The sequence below is a fragment of the Sprattus sprattus genome, assembly GCF_963457725.1.
Source record: "Sprattus sprattus genome assembly, chromosome: 11".
NCBI classification, from domain to species: domain Eukaryota; kingdom Metazoa; phylum Chordata; class Actinopteri; order Clupeiformes; family Clupeidae; genus Sprattus; species Sprattus sprattus.
This window is the reverse complement of record NC_137909.1, coordinates 26,146,716-26,165,329: the sequence shown is the minus strand read 5'-3', so window position 1 is coordinate 26,165,329 and position 18,614 is coordinate 26,146,716. Positions and strand designations below refer to the sequence as shown.

Genomic DNA, 18,614 nt, shown 5'->3' with positions numbered 1-18,614 from the left:
CCGCTGGTCGTGTAAGAGCCATGCCGGTCCAGGGACGTGTGCAGTGGAGGAGGGGTCTCATGTCACCACCTATGATGGAAAAACATACAACTTCCATGGAAACTGTTTCTATGTGCTCTCCAAGGTATTGTTACTCAAGCAGAGGGTTACGTTTGGAAACTTTTAGTTAACTAAGAAAGTAGAAAGACTAGAAAAAGCTTTACATTTTTTTTGATTGATTTAAACAAGAAACTACTAATGTGGTACTTAACATGGACAAACAATACAGGTCATACACGTCCATTTTGACCTCTTCTAACTGGATAAAATACTATAATAGTATAAAATACTTAACATGGTCATTAGAAAATATTTTGTATTCTTTTTTTAATTATTTTCTATACATATTGTGTTTTATTTCTCCCTATCTATGTATTTATCTCACTCTGTCTCTCTCTCTATATCTATCTATCTATCTATCTCTCTCTCTATCTCTCTCTCTCTCTCTCTCTCTCTCTCTCTCTCTCTCTCTCTCTCTCTCTCTCTCTCTCTGACACTCTCTCTCCCCTCACCAGGACTGTGTTGGATCAAAGTTCTCCATTTTGGGAGAGTTGGCACCATGTAGTTCCCAGGACTGGGACACCTGCCTTAAGAGAGTGGTTTTCAGGCTGCTGGGTGACAAGAGAAATGTGAGTTCAACTTGTGCTTGACTATCATAGAGACAGAACTGACTGTGTCTGACTATCATAGAGACAGAACTGACTGTGCCTGACTATCATAGAGACAGAACTGACTGTGCCTGAATATCATAGAGACAGAACTGACTGTGTCTGACTATCATAGAGACAGAACTGACTGTGTCTGACTATCATAGAGACAGAACTGACTGTGCCTGACTATCATAGAGACAGAACTGACTGTGCCTGACTATCATAGAGACAGAACTGACTGTGCCTGACTATCATAGAGACAGAACTGACTGTGCCTGACTATCATAGAGACAGAACTGACTGTGCCTGACTATCATAGAGACAGAACTGACTGTGCCTGACTATCATAGAGACAGAACTGACTGTGTCTGACTATCATAGAGACAGAACTGACTGTGCCGAATCATAGAGACAGAACTGACTGTGTCTGACTATTATAGAGACAGAACTGACTGGGTCTGACTATCATAGAGACAGAACTGACTGTGCCTGACTATCATAGAGACAGAACTGACTGTGCCTGACTATCATAGAGACAGAACTGACTGTGCCGAATCATAGAGACAGAACTGACTATGCCTGACTAGTGAGACAGAACTGACTGTGTCTGACTATCATAGAGACAGAACTGACTGTGCCTGACTATCATAGAGACAGAACTGACTGTGCCTGACTATCATAGAGACAGAACTGACTGTGCCTGACTATCATAGAGACAGAACTGACTGTGCCTGACTATCATAGAGACAGAACTGACTGTGCCGAATCATAGAGACAGAACTGACTGGGTCTGACTATCATAGAGACAGAACTGACTGTGCCTGACTATCATAGAGACAGAACTGACTGTGCCTGACTATCATAGAGACAGAACTGACTGTGCCTGACTATCATAGAGACAGAACTGACTGTGCCGAATCATAGAGACAGAACTGACTGTGCCTGACTAGTGAGACAGAACTGACTGTGTCTGACTATCATAGAGACAGAACTGACTGTGTCTGACTATTATAGAGACAGAACTGACTGTGCCTGACTATCATAGACACAGATCTGACTGTGCCTGAATATCACAGAGACAGAACTGACTGTGTCTGACTATTATAGAGACAGAACTGACTGTGCCTGACTATCATAGAGACAGAACTGACTGTGTCTGACTATTATAGAGACAGAACTGACTGTGCCTGACTATCATAGACACAGATCTGACTGTGCCTGAATATCATAGAGACAGAACTGACTGTGTCTGACTATTATAGAGACAGAACTGACTGTGCCTGACTATCATAGAGACAGAACTGACTGTGTCTGACTATTATAGAGACAGATCTGACTGTGTCTGACTATCATAGAGACAGGTTGCAACTCATAGCTAAGAACATGCCTTTCTATGTTAACTACATACATATTGTCTTTTGTGCTCCAGGACATAGTCATCCAGGCTAATGGTAAAGTGCATCACAACGCAGAGGTCAATTTGCCTTACAGCACTGGTAAGAGGAAATAAACCACATCTAGAATTCAGGACATAAACCTCAGCTGTGTGTGTGTGTGCGTGTGTGCGCCCGTGTCTGTGTGCGTTTGTGTGAGAGAGACAGAGAGGAAGAGAGAGTGATTGTTCCTTTATAGAAACAGTCAAGTAAGTCCAGTATCATAATCATGCCAGTCTATAAAGTAAAGTCTGCCACTTGTTGGATGAAAAGTGCTGGTTAACTGGTTAGTAAAATTCACTGATTAAAGTGTTATTTGGTGAGTAATCATTTGATAATGACATGCGCTATACCTGCAGCTTTATTATGATACTTTTTTTTCAAGGATGAAGATGCATGTATCTTACTAGCTCATTATTCGGTTGACTTCTTTGCTTTCACATGAGTTGAATTCATCAGTATGATCTCTCTCTTCCCATGACAGGCGATCTGACCATATTGAGTTGAATTCATCAGTATGATCTCTCTCTTCCCATGACAGGCGATCTGACCATATTGAGTTGAATTCATCAGTATTATCTCTCTCTTCCCATGACAGGCGATCTGACCATATTGAGTTGAATTCATCAGTATTATCTCCCTCTTCCCATGACAGGCGATCTGACCATATTCAAGCCCTCCTCCTTCCACATCATCCTGCAAACCCACTTTGGGCTGCAGCTGCAGATCCAGCTGGTTCCCATCATGCAACTGTACATCTCGCTGGACCCGAGCTTTAGGACTAAGACTTGTGGTAAGTGACGGAACTGAGCTTTAGGACTAAGACTTGTGGTGAGTCACGGTAGAGCTTTAGGACTAAGACTTGTGGTGAGTGGCACCCAAGCTTTAAGAATAAGGCTTTTGGTGAGTGGCGGACCCGAGCTTTTAGATTCCACAGCGGCACCCAGTGCAGATCAGAGTTAACCGGAGGCAGCGGGAGTAAGCTTATTCACAATCGTTACATGCTGAAGGGCTATGCCATAAGCAGGTAATATATATGCAAGCTCTTTCCCACAGATGTATCATTCAAGCACGCGCCCTGACATGAGTGATTGCTGTATGTTTTGTACAGAAAAATAAAGACTTTTTCCATTTGGAAAAACATTTTTTTTATTAATTTCGATTCCTGCTCTCTCTTCAGGTCTGTGTGGAAACTACAACATGAAGCTGTCTGATGACCTGAGGAGTCCTCAGGGTATGGTGGAGGGCACTGCATCCTCTTTCGCTAACTCCTGGAAGGCCCAAACCACCTGCGCAGACAGTCCTGACAGGCTGGATGACCCCTGCTCGATCAGTGTGGACAATGGTGAGACCCATTCTCTGGGATTATTCTCCACTGAGAGATGTTGATCATTTCTTCAGAAAAGTGGATTTTCAAACACTGTTAAACATTGTTAAAAATTGAACACCAGTTGAAGCCATTTTCAAATATAATTTGGAATTTGAAAGATTGTTGAATTAAAATCCATATTAAAGTCAATTGAACTCCTCAGATTTCAATCACAGATTGCCACTGCAACCAACTACTGAACTGCTCACATTTCATGCTTGTTTACCCCTCTTTGTCTCTCCTTTCAGAGAACTTCGCCGAGCACTGGTGTTCCTTGCTCAAAAACAAAGAGGCCCCTTTTTCAAAATGCCATAAAGCTGTGAACCCAGACATCTACTACAAGGTTTAGTACAGTGATTCTCTTACATTTTGTCATACAACCCAATCCATAGTATAAAAAAATCAACCTCTGAAGAATCAGAGAATTTAGGGATTAAGTCACAGAATCAGACATTAAATCATACATTAACTATGTACTCTGTCTTAAATAAAACATGATCTGACTGTACCTGTAATGAGAAGCTGACTGATGTCTACTTTGTGCTATCTGACGTGTTTGTAGAGGTGTAAGTACGCCAGCTGCACCTGTGATAAGAGCGAGGAGTGCTTGTGTGCTGTGGTCTCCTCGTATGCGCGCGCCTGCTCCGCCAAAGGAGTCTTCCTGCCTGGCTGGAGGGACACCGTGTGCAGTAAGGACCATACTTACATCAAAAGCTTTTAAAAGACCCGATGAAAGTCACGCATATTTCACAGTTAAATTCAGTATTTTTTTGTCGCTTGGACCTAACACATAAGAACAACACTACCACTAATCAGCTCACAATTCAGTGCAATATTTTTTAAATGTGTATATTTGTAATTGGACTTATCAATGTATTATTTATTCATCACTTGTGAAAATCTCTGCATTTATATATATAAAATTAAGTACAATCGACCTGAACTGAACCGTCTCATCCACAGAGAAGTACACAGACCACTGTCCAGCCACCCAGACCTTCTCCTACCAGCTCCAGGGCTGCCAACGCACGTGCCACTCCCTCGGCTCCGACCGCCAGGCCTGCTCCCCCGACTTCCTGCCTGTGGACGGCTGCTCGTGCCCCGACGGCCTCTACCTGGACGACTCAGGTGTGTGTGTTCCCATGAACAAATGCCCCTGCCAGCACAATGGAGACTACATCAAGCCCGGCAAGTCCATCAACATCAAGGACGAGCACTGGTAAGAACAGATGCCCGCACCTTTGCTTCTTACTCTACAACCTCACAAACGTATCTTTGGCATGACTCTGCGAATGATTCCTTTTATTTCATTATTTATTTATTTTGCTCACATTATGTGGTTATGGTTATATCGTAATTTCATATGCAGATTGTAGTGCATTGACAATGTCAGTGCATACCTCCTGGTATAACATAAATAAAGTTTGATTTGATTTGATTTGTACATAATATACTGATTAAGTATAAGCATATAATCTGTTGATGCAAGTCATTTTGTTTTGAATTCATTACACTGGACATGGGACAAAAAATATGAAATGTAGCAAACTAAATTTGTGTCTTTCAGTGTTTGCACGAATGGGAAGCTCCACTGCAGATCTTGGAAAAGAATGCCCAAGGGTGAGAAAGCTGACACCATGCTTCTAATCACACTGGTCTGTTATAGAACGATGAAATTCTGATCATTCTTTATAATCTTACGTCACACTTTTGAATATGATGACAGAGACCACTGTGTGTGTGTGTGTGTGTGTGTGTGTGTGTGTGTGTGTGTGTGTGTGTGTGTGTGTGTGTGTGTGTGTGTGTGTGTGTGTGTTTGTCTGTGTGTGTGTGTGTGTGTGTGTGTGTGATTCCCCTACTCCTAGGCTGTCACCTGCTACAGAATGATAAATCTCACGTCGTAGCTGATTAATCATTGCTAAAGAGTCATTGCTAATTTGTGTGTGTGTGTGTGTGTGTGTGTGTGTGTGTGTTTCCCCCACCCTTCAGGCTGTCCTGCTCCCAAGGTCTTCTTCAACTGCTCTGCCGTGGACAACAGTGATGCTGAGATGGAGTGTGTCAGGACCTGCATGCAGCGAAATGTTGACTGTGTGAGTCTTCCTTCCTCCTCAGCAGCTGATAGCATCACAGCATGTCTATACCTAATGATGCAAAAGTGACTAAATGTTTATTTGGGTCTAGGTTTAGGTATTTTAGAAGATGACAGATTTATTTTATTTTGTAGGTGTTTTAGCAGATGTTGTATATGTTGTGTTCCCCACTGTATCAGTAAGCCTGCAGACTGCGCTGTTGCAGAAGATGAGGAATAGGCGAGCAAAGCTAGCATCCTCTAGGTTCTGATACGATGTTGATCATTATTTAACTCCATGTATTGCTCTTGCTGCTTGCTTTTATCGATTTTATGTAAGGCACTTTAAACTGCAACTCTTGTACGAAATACGCTGTATAAATAAAGTCTTACTTAGTTACTTACTTACTAGGCATGAACAGATACGACGTTGAAAATATCTTTAGTGTTTTCTGAGAGCGTGTTTCTCTGGACAGATCGCAACAGAGTGCGAGTCTGGTTGCCGGTGCCCTGCTGGTTTGTTGGATGATGGCAGGGGTCACTGTGTGGAGGAACACAACTGCCCGTGCCACCATGACGGCCACTTCTACTCCTCGGGCGCTCAGATCCCGCAAAAATGCAACAACTGGTGGGTGACTGTGAAATATCACCCCTCATTTGTAATGCTTTTTTTCCAGTAAGGTCTTGACAATTTTTTGGGAACGTTGGAAGGATAAATATACATGCCACAGCACATGAAGCTAACAGTGAGTCATGTTTGTCTAATGTCACCCAGCACTTGCAATAGTGGACAGTGGATCTGTTCAGACAAGACGTGTTCAAGCACCTGTACCATCTATGGAAGTGGACATTACCAGACTTTTGATGATCAGAGGTTTGGATTCAATGGAGAATGTAGCTATGTTGCTGTTCAGGTACTAAAAATAATACTACTACAAAAAAGTTAAACATTACCGGGCATAACTACGTTCTGCTTTATCTGAATAGAGATTCTATATCCTCAGTCAACACAGATTGTGCATTGCAGTAATGTGAGTTTGCCGGCGTTATCTTTCACAACACTGTGTTGTGTGATTGATTTGTGATTTATTCAGGGCTGTGTCTGTCTGAGCACTAGGATGTAATTGGCTTTAGTTTTGCATATTATTATATTATATTTGGCCAAAGGTGTTTGGTATAATTGCAGTAGAGTTACTTTTCTCTCTCCTAACAGGACAAATGTGGGAACACACCTGGTAGCTTCAATGTGATCACTGAGAATGTACCTTGTGGAACCACTGGAACAACATGCTCGAAATCCGTCAGGATTGTTTTAGGGGTAACACAGTGCATATCCTATTTCTTAAAAGCTATATTTATTCCTCTGCACTGCTGATGTTGATATAATCGGGTTTTACATAATCTTTCTGACATCAAACACACACCAACACACTTCATTTCTTAGAAACATTGATTGTCTCTACACACTGTATAGGTTAGTATAGGTTACTATATGTGTATCATATGTTTATCTGATCGTATTGGATATTTATTTTGTATATTTTATGTTTATTATATGTGTAATTTATGTTCAGAGTACTATATTTTATGTTATGCTATGGTAGGTTGTTGTGCGGTGTCTTGTCTTAAGAATGTCAGTGCCCAGTCTGACTCAGTGTTGTTCTGTGCATCTGACAAATAAAATACTTGAACTTGAACTATACAAATGCCGTGTGTCTATCACATGTCTCTGAAACGTTGGTTTACCTCACTTTCTATGGCCTCCTATGTTTGATTTGAACAGAGAATGGAGGTGAAGCTGTCTGATGGGGCGTATGAGGAGATTGACCTGGGAGGAGATGGGCCTCGGATCAAATATACAGTGCGGAATGTGGGCCTGTATCTCGTCATAGAGTCAGTCATCGGCCTCACTGCATTCTGGGACAGAAGAACAACAGTTCGCATTATTCTGCAGCCGGAACTCATGGTGAGTAAATGCAAGGGCCTATGGTCTTCATCCTCTCTAATACATTGAACATTATTCATACTTTATGTCATACTTTAGTCTTTCTCCGATAAAAGTCGAAACAGAAACAACTGAAAGCTCAATTTACAAAGATGGTGACTGGATGTGTAAATATTGTCTATAAATAAGTAATGTCATGGCTAGTAATGGCTTGATAAAATATATTACAATAATATAATGTATAATAGCATCAGTAAGTAGTTTTGTGTTTAAAACTAAATGGCATGCTAAAACCTTGCAAACATCACCAAAAGCCCAACTGGCACGGACACATAAAGCTTGTTAACTTACTAAATAATATAGTGATGTGACATATAATATAATGGCCATATTGTGCTGTGAGAGCTGTGCATAGCCTGGATGGCTAATGGGAATGGCAGGTGTATTTATCTGTCCTTCACATGACCAAAATTGAATTTGAGGATGATACCAAAATGAGTTGCCTACAAAAACATACCTCAAAAAGTGTCAAATTACTGCATAATATTACACTACTGTTATTAATACAAGTAAAATAATATTATATTATTTTAAAATAATACAATAACATTGTTGTCAGTGAATCATCATGCAGTAAGCTAAAGGGCTGTGATTAATGATGGCTCCACAGGGTAAGGTATGTGGTCTGTGTGGCAACTTCAACGGAGACGGCAAGGACGACTTCACCACTCAGGGTCAGCTGCTGGTCAGCGACGTCCTGGAGTTCGCCAACAGCTGGAAAGTATCTTCCTGTCCGGACGCGGAAGAAAACTTTGACCCCTGCTCTAAAACGCCCAATCGACACACATGGGCGAAGATGCAGTGTGGCATCATTAACTCAGACACCTTCAAAAACTGTCACCCGAAGGTATGTTGGGCTTTTGAACAGGGTCTTAAAATGTTTTTCAACATTTAATATTAGCTAGCATGTAAAGGTGAAGGACTGGTATTTGGCAGATGCGTTTATTCAAAGCAACGTTCAGACAACCTGCAGCGAACCAGAAACGGACCCGGGTCAACCGCTTGAACCTGGGTCAGGCGGCAACGAAAACCACTGCACCACCGCACCCAGCATATGCAGCAAAATGTCATGTTATCATGTAGTGATACTCTTAAGCAGGCCTACAGTATAATGTATTGCGCAACAGAGAATAACAACACAAGTGTAATTATATGAAACTATGTGAAGTATTACGCGCTGTAACAGAAAATTAGGGTGCTATACTGTACTTAATGGTGTAACACAATCTTTTTGATATGTATATGCACAGGTGAACCCTAATCCCTTCTTTGAGAACTGTGTGAAAGACTCCTGTGCCTGTGACAATGGTGGAGACTGTGAGTGCTTCTGTACGGCTGTGGCTGCCTACGCACAGGCCTGTAATGAGGCCGGGGTCTGTGTGGCTTGGAGGACCCCAGAAATATGTCGTGAGTACAATTATGACGCTCAGTCTTCAGTCTTTCAGGTTATTTTTTCATTTTTGTGTGTGTGTGTGTGTGTGTGTGTGTGTGTTTGTGTGTGTGTCTGTGTGTGTGTGTGTGTGTGTGTGTGTGTGTGTGTGTGTGTGCGTGTGTGTGTGTGTGTGTCCGTGTAACAGTAGCCAGAGAGTCTAGTGCTGTGCGGTGAGTAAACCTCACACCACGACACCTTAATAGACGTGGTAGTGTGTGTGTGTGTGTGTGTGTGTGTGTCCTCACACCCCGATACCTTAAGATGCGCTAGCTACAGACAATTATGCAATTATGATTAATTCAGAGACTCATGTCTTTCTCAGTTCGCTTTCCAACACAGTGTGAAGCCTGCTTTGAGGATGGGTCACATGATCATGCTCAAAGCATACTAAATGTACACTGTGCATCCAGTGCAGTTACAGAGTGAAACAGTGTACACTGAACTCCATAACTTGTTGAGAGGACTTAAGTTTGAAGTTAGTCGAAGTTGAAAACTTCTAAAGGATAACCCATAAAGTCAACAACAACAATCATGATGTCAAAGCAGTTTGCTTCAAAGATTGTTTGTCTTTTGCCCAAAATGACTGTTACAACAGCACACTGTATGAATACCATTTAAAGATCGTTATTGTAGCTCACTTGTAAGTCTAATTTGCCATCAAAACACATAAACTAAATTCATGATTCACAAATGTTCCTACTCTTCCTAAACCAATCTGTGTTGTACGTAGCTTTCTAAAAAGCTTGACATTTTATGCTCTGATGACATAAGTATAATGACACGCATGAAACATCCGCCTTCTGTGCGTACCAGTAAATGTTTGCATGTCTGTCATAATTGCATGTTCTCCCTTGCACGTCAAATTGGATAAAAGCATCTGCTAAATTACTAAATGTAAATAATGTTTCTTTGAATTTTAGCCGTTTACTGTGACTATTACAACGGCCTCAACGGACTTAATTGCACATGGCACTACAGCCCTTGCCACACCCCCTGCTACAAGACCTGCCTCAACCCCGAGGGAATCTGCAGCGCCCCAATTCCCAATCTGGAAGGTGAGATGGGGTTTTAGATTAGTTTGTTAGAGTCAACGTTATTGTTATTTGCTATATGTTATTATTTATAAGTACAAAGCTAATGAAATATAGTTAGCATCTTACCAAAAGTGTACAAAAATAATATTATTTACTGAAGTGCAGGTTTGAGTACTTACTACAGCATACGTAAGTGATGTGCTTTAATTATGATCATAAATGACTAAAATGGCAGTTTTTTTATGTCCAGGTGGTAATACTGAGCAACATAGAAATATGAGTAAGACAGAACAGAATTCACCTTATATATATATAGAGAGAGAGAGAATATGAGGAATATAGAACAGGTGTAGACTTTAATGTTCTTTTAATCTTTAATTCCTTTAATGATTTAAGCACCAAAGAGGTAAATCCTGTTGTTTTGCAGGTTGTTATCCCATCTGTCCTGAGGACAAGCCCATATTTGATGAGGAAAAGCAGATTTGCGTTGAGGAATGTGAAGGATGCATCATCAATGATCACATGTACAAACCAGGCGAGGAGGTCCCCACTGGTGGTTGTTTTTGGCCTTGAGAAAACATGCTGATACTCCCTGTTCTTTCTTATTTCTAGCTCTGTTAAATAGACACTGCCTGTGAGAGATTTCATCCGATTCTCAAAGACTAGTTTTCTGTTCACTCTGTGTGTTTCTGATCCTCCTGCAGAAGTCCAATAAACGTATGACTAATATGTCATTATAAGGCTGATCTTGCATAAGACAGGTTATTATCAGATTTTCACCACAATGACCAGTCCAGTTAAGAAATATTCATAATTTCTGTATGAATGTGCTTATGGTTTCCCCCAGAACACTTCTTTACAGTACATGATAAACACAATATAAACCCATGTATGAACTTTAAAAAATGTATTCTACAATGCACTGTAGTAAAACATACATTTTGTGAAAAAGTAAATGTACTGTTAAAATATACAAATGTTACATAAAATAATATATAATAATAATAATATGTATTGTCCAATATAAAAAAGGTCTTTCTGGATCCATTGTTCCAAAACAAGTGAACTGACCCATGGCCCTTTTATATATCTATATTTAGGTTCTGATTGGCCCTTGGCCCTTTTATATATCTATTCTTAGGTTCTGATTGGCCCTTGGCCCCTTTATATCTCTATCCTTAGGTTCTGATTGGCCCATGGTCCTATTATATATCTGTCTTAGGTTCTGAATGGCCCTTGGCCCTTTGATATATCTATCTTAGGTTCTGATTGGCCCATGGCCATTTAATATATCTATCCTTAGGTTCTGATTGGCCCATGGCCATCTAATATATCTATCCTTAGGTTCTGATTGGTGTGCAACCAATTTCTGACTCTTAATGTTGTGTGTTAGTTGGGTTTGAGCTATGATGACTTGAATTAATGAAATGAAATGATAGTGCTTACACATGGTGCAGTTACTGACATATTAAGGGAGTTGTGTGTGTGCACAAAACAATTAAACAAATCTGAATCATGTGTGAAAACAGGAGAATAGTGTTTCTAGTTGGAAATGGGTCTGTCTTTTGGTAGATACCATCATGGTTTGGGATGTTTATTTTATAGGCCTAGTTATAGTGTGTAAGTGATTGAGAAAAACTGTAATGCATAACTGTGTTGTTTTTTGCAGTATCTGTAACCAAAATGGAAGTCTTACCTGCAACCAAATTCCTGGTAAGTCACCAGAATTAACTTGAAATATGAAATTAAGAAAATAATCTTCATCTACAGCTTTATTAAACATGTCTGCTCATCTTTGTTAGGGTGTTGTGTGTTCAATGGAACTGAGTATGAAGAAAATGAAGTTATTTACAATGTGACGGACAAAATGGGGATGTGCTACTATGCTATCTGCAAAAACATGACAGTTATTCATGAGGCTAAGCCTTGCGGTCCCACACCATCCCCATCACCACCAACACCAACGCAAACGACAGCACCCACAGGACCAACCTCTACAACAGGAAAAACTACTCTGGTGAGCCCAACCCCTGGAACACCATCTACACCATCTCCTACACCAACCAAAACAACAGGACAAACCCCTGGAACATCTCCCACAACCCCAGCTTCTGAAACTCCACCACTGATATCCACACCAACACCAACCAAACCTCCAGGAACATCTACAACATCTACAACAGTGGAACCAACAGTGACAACAGCAGCAACCAGTACCGGATCGTCAGCAACAGAAACACCAGTTGTAACAACTATGTTTACTGTGAGAACAGAGTCCACCTTGTCCACTCACATGACATCATCCCCTCAAGAAGAGTTTACTACCTCAACAGTAACAAACCCAGAAACATCCACAACCACAACCACAGGACCTCCAAAGCCAACGCCATCAGTCGGAACCCCAGAATCATCGCCTACAACAGGGAGAACTACTGGGGTGAGCCCAACCCCTGAAACAGCCCCTCCACCCAGTCCATCCACAACCACAACCACAACTACAACCACAGGACCTCCAAAGACAACGCCATCAATCGGAACCCCAGAAGCATCGCCTACAACAGGGAGAACTACTGGGGTGAGCCCAACCCCTGAAACAGCCCCTCCACCCAGTCCATCCACAACCACAACCACAGGACCTCCAAAGCCAACACCATCAATCGGAACCCCAGAATCATCGCCTACAACAGGGAGAACTACCCCTGAAACAGCCCCTCCACCCAGTCCATCCACAACCACAACCACAGGACCGCCAAAGCCAACACCATCAATCGGAACCCCAGAAGCATCGCCTACAACAGGGAGTACTACTGTGGTGACTCCAACCCCTGGAACACCATCTACACCCACTCCTACACCAACAGGACCCCCATCGTCAACAACTCCATGCGTTGACTCGTGTGAATGGACCGAATGGTTTAATGTCGACAAACCTGTCCAGTTAGAGGACGATGATGATGAAACATATGAAAATATTAAGGAAAACGGTAAAATGATTTGTGATAAACCAGAAAACATAAGTTGTAGGGCTGTAGGCTATGAGGATTACACCTTTGAGGACTTTATCAGCGAGTCGGGTCAAGATGTTCAATGCAATGTTTCATATGGGTTGCTGTGTGAGCAACACAAACAAACACGTCCTAAAAAGTGCTGGGACTATGAGATCAAGGTATATTGCTGCACACCATGCATCATCCCAACACCGACACCAACAACTACAGTCATATCAACACACTCATCAGAGAAAACAACTGTATCAAGCCCGTCACCATCATCAACACTAACCTCAACAACAGGACGCCCAATATCAACCACAACAATGTTTACCCCAAGAACAGTATCTACAACAGTGGAACCAACAGAAACAACAGCAGCAACTAGTGCAGGATCGTTATCAACAGAAACACCAGTTGTAACAACTATGTTTACTGTGAGAACAGAGTCCACCTTGTCCCCTCACATTACATTGTCCCCTCACGTTCCATCATCCCCTCAAGAAGAGTTTACTACCTCAACAGTAACAAACCCAGAAACATCCACAACCACAACCACAGGACCAACATCTACAACAGGGAAAACTACTGTGGTGAGCCCAACGCCTGAAACAGCCCCTTCACCCAGTCCATCAACAACCACAACCACAGGACCTCCAAAGCCAACGCCATCAATCGGAACCCCAGAATCATCGCCTACAACAGGGAGAACTACCCCTGAAACAGCTCCTCCACCCAGTCCATCCACAACCACAACCACAGGACCTCCAAAGCCAACGCCATCAATCGGAACCCCAGAATCATCGTCTACAACAGGGAGAACTACTGTGGTGACTCCAACCCCTGAAACAGCCCCTCCACCCAGTCCATCCACAACCACAACCACAACCACAGGACCTCCAAAGCCAACGCCATCAATCGGAACCCCAGAATCATCGTCTACAACAGGGAGAACTACTGTGGTGAGCACAACCCCTGAAACAGCCCCTCCACCCAGTCCATCCACAACCACAGGACCTCCAAAGCCAACACCATCAATCGGAACCCCAGAATCATCGCCTACAACAGGGAGAACTACTGTGGTTAGCCCAACCCCTGAAACAGCCCCTCCACCCAGTCCATCCACAACCACAGGACCTCCAAAGCCAACACCATCAATCGGAACCCCAGAATCATCCCCTACAACAGGGAGAACTACCCCTGAAACAGCTTTTCCACCCAGTCCATCCACAACCACAACCACAGGACCTCCAAAGCCAACGCCATCAATCGGAACCCCAGAATCATCGCCTACAACAGGGAGAACTACTGTGGTGAGCACAACCCCTGAAACAGCCCCTACACCCAGTCCATCCACAACCACAACCACAACCACAGGACCTCCAAAGCCAACACCATCAATCGGAACCCCAGAATCATCGTCTACAACAGGGAGAACTACCCCTGAAACAGCCCCTCCACCCAGTCCATCCACAACCACAGGACCTCCAAAGCCAACACCATCAATCGGAACCCCAGAATCATCGCCTACAACAGGGAGAACTACTGTGGTTAGCCCAACCCCAGAAACAGCCCCTCCACCCAGTCCATCAACAACCACAACCACAACCACAGGACCTCCAAAGCCAACGCCATCAATCGGAACCCCAGGAGCATCGCCTACAACAGGGAGAACTACCCCTGAAACAGCCCCTCCACCCAGTCCATCCACAACCAAAACCACATCCACAACCACAACCACAGGACCTCCAAAGCCAACGCCATCAATCGGAACCCCAGAATCATCGCCTACAACAGGGAGAACTACTGTGGTGAGCACAACCCCTGAAACAGCCCCTCCACCCAGCCCATCCACAACCACAACCACAGGACCTCCAAAGCCAACACCATCAATCGGAACCCCAGAAGTATCGCCTACAACAGGGAGAACTACTGTGGTGAGCACAACCCCTGAAACAGCCCCTCCACCCAGTCCATCCACAACCACAACCACAGGACCTCCAAAGCCAACGCCATCAATCGGAACCCCAGAATCATTGCCTACAACAGGGAGAACTACCCCTGAAACAGCCCCTCCACCCAGTCCATCCACAACCACAACCACAGGACCTCCAAAGCCAACGCCATCAATCGGAACCCCAGAATCATCGTCTACAACAGGGAGAACTACTGTGGTGAGCACAACCCCTGAAACAGCCCCTCCACCCAGTCCATCCACAACCACAACCACAGGACCTCCAAAGCCAACGCCATCAATCGGAACCCCAGAATCATCGCCTACAACAGGGAGAACTACTGTGGTTAGCCCAACCCCTGAAACAGCCCCTCCACCCAGTCCATCCACAACCACAGGACCTCCAAAGCCAACACCATCAATCGGAACCCCAGAATCATCGCCTACAACAGGGAGAACTACTGTGGTTAGCCCAACTCCAGAAACAGCCCCTCCACCCAGTCCATCCACAACCACAACCACAGGACCTCCAAAGCCAACGCCATCAATCGGAACCCCAGAATCATCACCTACAACAGGGAGAACTACTGTGGTGAGCACAACCCCTGAAACAGCCCCTCCACCCAGTCCATCCACAACCACAACCACAGGACCTCCAAAGCCAACGCCATCAATCGGAACCCCAGAAGTATCGCCTACAACAGGGAGAACTACTGTGGTGAGCACAACCCCTGAAACAGCCCCTCCACCCAGTCCATCCACAACCACAACCACATCCACAACCACAACCACAGGACCTCCAAAGCCAACGCCATCAATCGGAACCACAGAATCATCGCCTACAACAGGGAGAACTACTGTGGTGAGCACAACCCCTGAAACAGCCCCTCCACCCAGTCCATCCACAACCACAACCACAGGACCTCCAAAGCCAACGCCATCAATCGGAACCCCAGGAGCATCGCCTACAACGGGGAGAACTACTGTGGTGACTCCAACCCCTGAAACAGCCCCTCCACCCAGTCCATCCACAACCACAACCACAACCACAGGACCTCCAAAGCCAACACCATCAATCGGAACCCCAGAATCATCGCCTACAACAGGGAGAACTACCCCTGAAACAGCCCCTCCACCCAGTCCATCCACAACCACAACCACAGGACCTCCAAAGCCAACGCCATCAATCGGAACCCCAGAATCATCGCCTACAACAGGGAGAACTACTGTGGGGAGCACAACCCCTGAAACAGCCCCTCCACCCAGTCCGTCCACAACCACAACCACAGGACCTCCAAAGCCAACGCCATCAATCGGAACCCCAGGAGCATCGCCTACAACGGGGAGAACTACTGTGGTGACTCCAACCCCTGAAACAGCCCCTCCACCCAGTCCATCCACAACCACAACCACAACCACAGGACCTCCAAAGCCAACACCATCAATCGGAACCCCAGAATCATCGCCTACAACAGGGAGAACTACCCCTGAAACAGCCCCTCCACCCAGTCCATCCACAACCACAACCACAGGATCTCCAAAGCCAACGCCATCAATCGGAACCCCAGAATCATCCCCTACAACAGGGAGAACTACTGTGGTGAGCAAAACCCCTGAAACAGCCCCTCCACCCAGTCCATCCACAACCACAACCACAGGACCTCCAAAGCCAACGCCATCAATCGGAACCCCAGAATCATCGCCTACAACAGGGAAAACTACCCCTGAAACAGCCCCTCCACCCAGTCCATCCACAACCACAACCACAGGTCCTCCAAAGCCAACGCCATCAATCGGAACCCCAGAATCATCGCCTACAACAGGGAGAACTACTGTGGTGAGCACAACCCCTGAAACAGCCCCTCCACCCAGTCCATCCACAACCACAACCACAACCACAGGACCTCCAAAGCCAACGCCATCAATCGGAACCCCAGAATCATCGCCTACAACAGGGAGAACTACTGTGGTGAGCACAACCCCTGAAACAGCCCCTCCACCCAGTCCATCCACAACCACAACCACATCCACAACCACAACCACAGGACCTCCAAAGCCAACGCCATCAATCGGAACCCCAGAATCATCGCCTACAACAGGGAGAACTACTGTGGTGAGCACAACCCCTGAAACAGCCCCTCCACCCAGCCCATCCACAACCACAACCACAACCACAGGACCTCCAAAGCCAACGCCATCAATCGGAACCCCAGAATCATCGCCTACAACAGGGAGAACTACTGTGGTGAGCACAACCCCTGAAACAGCCCCTCCACCCAGTCCATCCACAACCACAACCACAGGACCTCCAAAGCCAACACCATCAATCGGAACCCCAGAATCATCGCCTACAACAGGGAGAACTACTGTGGTGAGCACAACCCCTGAAACAGCCCCTCCACCCAGTCCATCCACAACCACAACCACAACCACAGGACCTCCAAAGCCAACACCATCAATCGGAACCCCAGAATCATCGCCTACAACAGGGAAAACTACTGTGGTGAGCACAACCCCTGAAACAGCCCCTCCACCCAGTCCATCCACAACCACAACCACAGGACCTCCAAAGCCAACGCCATCAATCGGAACCCCAGAAGCATCGCCTACAACAGGGAGTACTACTGTGGTGACTCCAGCCCCTGGAACACCATCTACACCCACTCCTACACCAACAGGACCCCCATCGTCAACAACTCCATGCGTTGACTCGTGTGAATGGACCGAATGGTTTAATGTCGACAAACCTGTCCAGTTAGAGGACGATGATGATGAAACATATGAAAATATTAAGGAAAACGGTAAAATGATTTGTGATAAACCAGAAAACATAAGTTGTAGGGCTGTAGGCTATGAGGATTACACCTTTGAGGACTTTATCAGCGAGTCGGGTCAAGATGTTCAATGCAATGTTTCATATGGGTTGCTGTGTGAGCAACACAAACAAACACGTCCTAAAAAGTGCTGGGACTATGAGATCAAGGTATATTGCTGCACACCATGCATCATCCCAACACCGACACCAACAACTACAGTCATATCAACACACTCATCAGAGAAAACAACTGTATCAAGCCCGTCACCATCATCAACACTAACCTCAACAACAGGACGCCCAATATCAACCACAACAATGTTTACCCCAAGAACAGTATCTACAACAGTGGAACCAACAGAAACAACAGCAGCAACTAGTGCAGGATCGTTATCAACAGAAACACCAGTTGTAACAACTATGTTTACTGTGAGAACAGAGTCCACCTTGTCCCCTCACATTACATTGTCCCCTCACGTTCCATCATCCCCTCAAGAAGAGTTTACTACCTCAACAGTAACAAACCCAGAAACATCCACAACCACAACCACAGGACCAACATCTACAACAGGGAAAACTACTGTGGTGAGCCCAACGCCTGAAACAGCCCCTTCACCCAGTCCATCCACAACCACAACCACAGGACCTCCAAAGCCAACGCCATCAATCGGAACCCCAGAATCATCGTCTACAACAGGGAGAACTACTGTGGTGAGCACAACCCCTGAAACAGCCCCTCCACCCAGTCCATCCACAACCACAACCACAGGACCTCCAAAGCCAACGCCATCAATCGGAACCCCAGAATCATCGTCTACAACAGGG

At 44.7% G+C, this 18,614-nt stretch overlaps 1 protein-coding gene across 1 annotated transcript in view; it reads left to right on the top strand.

Annotated features, from left to right (window-relative positions):
* The window catches only part of LOC308372391 (mucin-5B-like), a gene marked incomplete at both ends in the record, with an annotated part of 34,939 nt that overhangs the window by 4,590 nt on the left and 11,735 nt on the right, over positions 1 to 18,614 (top strand). Inside the window, 28 exons of the mRNA XM_080847545.1 lie at positions 1 to 124; positions 2,119 to 2,185; positions 2,778 to 2,915; positions 3,303 to 3,467; positions 3,740 to 3,834; positions 4,054 to 4,180; positions 4,455 to 4,710; positions 5,059 to 5,111; positions 5,481 to 5,581; positions 6,036 to 6,187; positions 6,335 to 6,473; positions 6,773 to 6,877; positions 7,343 to 7,525; positions 8,175 to 8,411; positions 8,815 to 8,971; positions 9,917 to 10,051; positions 10,458 to 10,554; positions 12,190 to 12,467; positions 13,197 to 13,407; positions 13,873 to 13,982; positions 15,127 to 15,194; positions 15,728 to 15,836; positions 16,507 to 16,574; positions 16,979 to 17,087; positions 17,278 to 17,345; positions 17,513 to 17,678; positions 17,958 to 18,168; positions 18,397 to 18,500. The exon at positions 1 to 124 is cut by the window's left edge and continues 15 nt beyond it. Coding sequence (XP_080703671.1) covers positions 1 to 124; positions 2,119 to 2,185; positions 2,778 to 2,915; positions 3,303 to 3,467; positions 3,740 to 3,834; positions 4,054 to 4,180; positions 4,455 to 4,710; positions 5,059 to 5,111; positions 5,481 to 5,581; positions 6,036 to 6,187; positions 6,335 to 6,473; positions 6,773 to 6,877; positions 7,343 to 7,525; positions 8,175 to 8,411; positions 8,815 to 8,971; positions 9,917 to 10,051; positions 10,458 to 10,554; positions 12,190 to 12,467; positions 13,197 to 13,407; positions 13,873 to 13,982; positions 15,127 to 15,194; positions 15,728 to 15,836; positions 16,507 to 16,574; positions 16,979 to 17,087; positions 17,278 to 17,345; positions 17,513 to 17,678; positions 17,958 to 18,168; positions 18,397 to 18,500 — 3,833 coding nt within the window. The remainder of the gene's footprint in view (positions 125 to 2,118; positions 2,186 to 2,777; positions 2,916 to 3,302; positions 3,468 to 3,739; positions 3,835 to 4,053; positions 4,181 to 4,454; positions 4,711 to 5,058; positions 5,112 to 5,480; positions 5,582 to 6,035; positions 6,188 to 6,334; positions 6,474 to 6,772; positions 6,878 to 7,342; positions 7,526 to 8,174; positions 8,412 to 8,814; positions 8,972 to 9,916; positions 10,052 to 10,457; positions 10,555 to 12,189; positions 12,468 to 13,196; positions 13,408 to 13,872; positions 13,983 to 15,126; positions 15,195 to 15,727; positions 15,837 to 16,506; positions 16,575 to 16,978; positions 17,088 to 17,277; positions 17,346 to 17,512; positions 17,679 to 17,957; positions 18,169 to 18,396; positions 18,501 to 18,614) is intronic.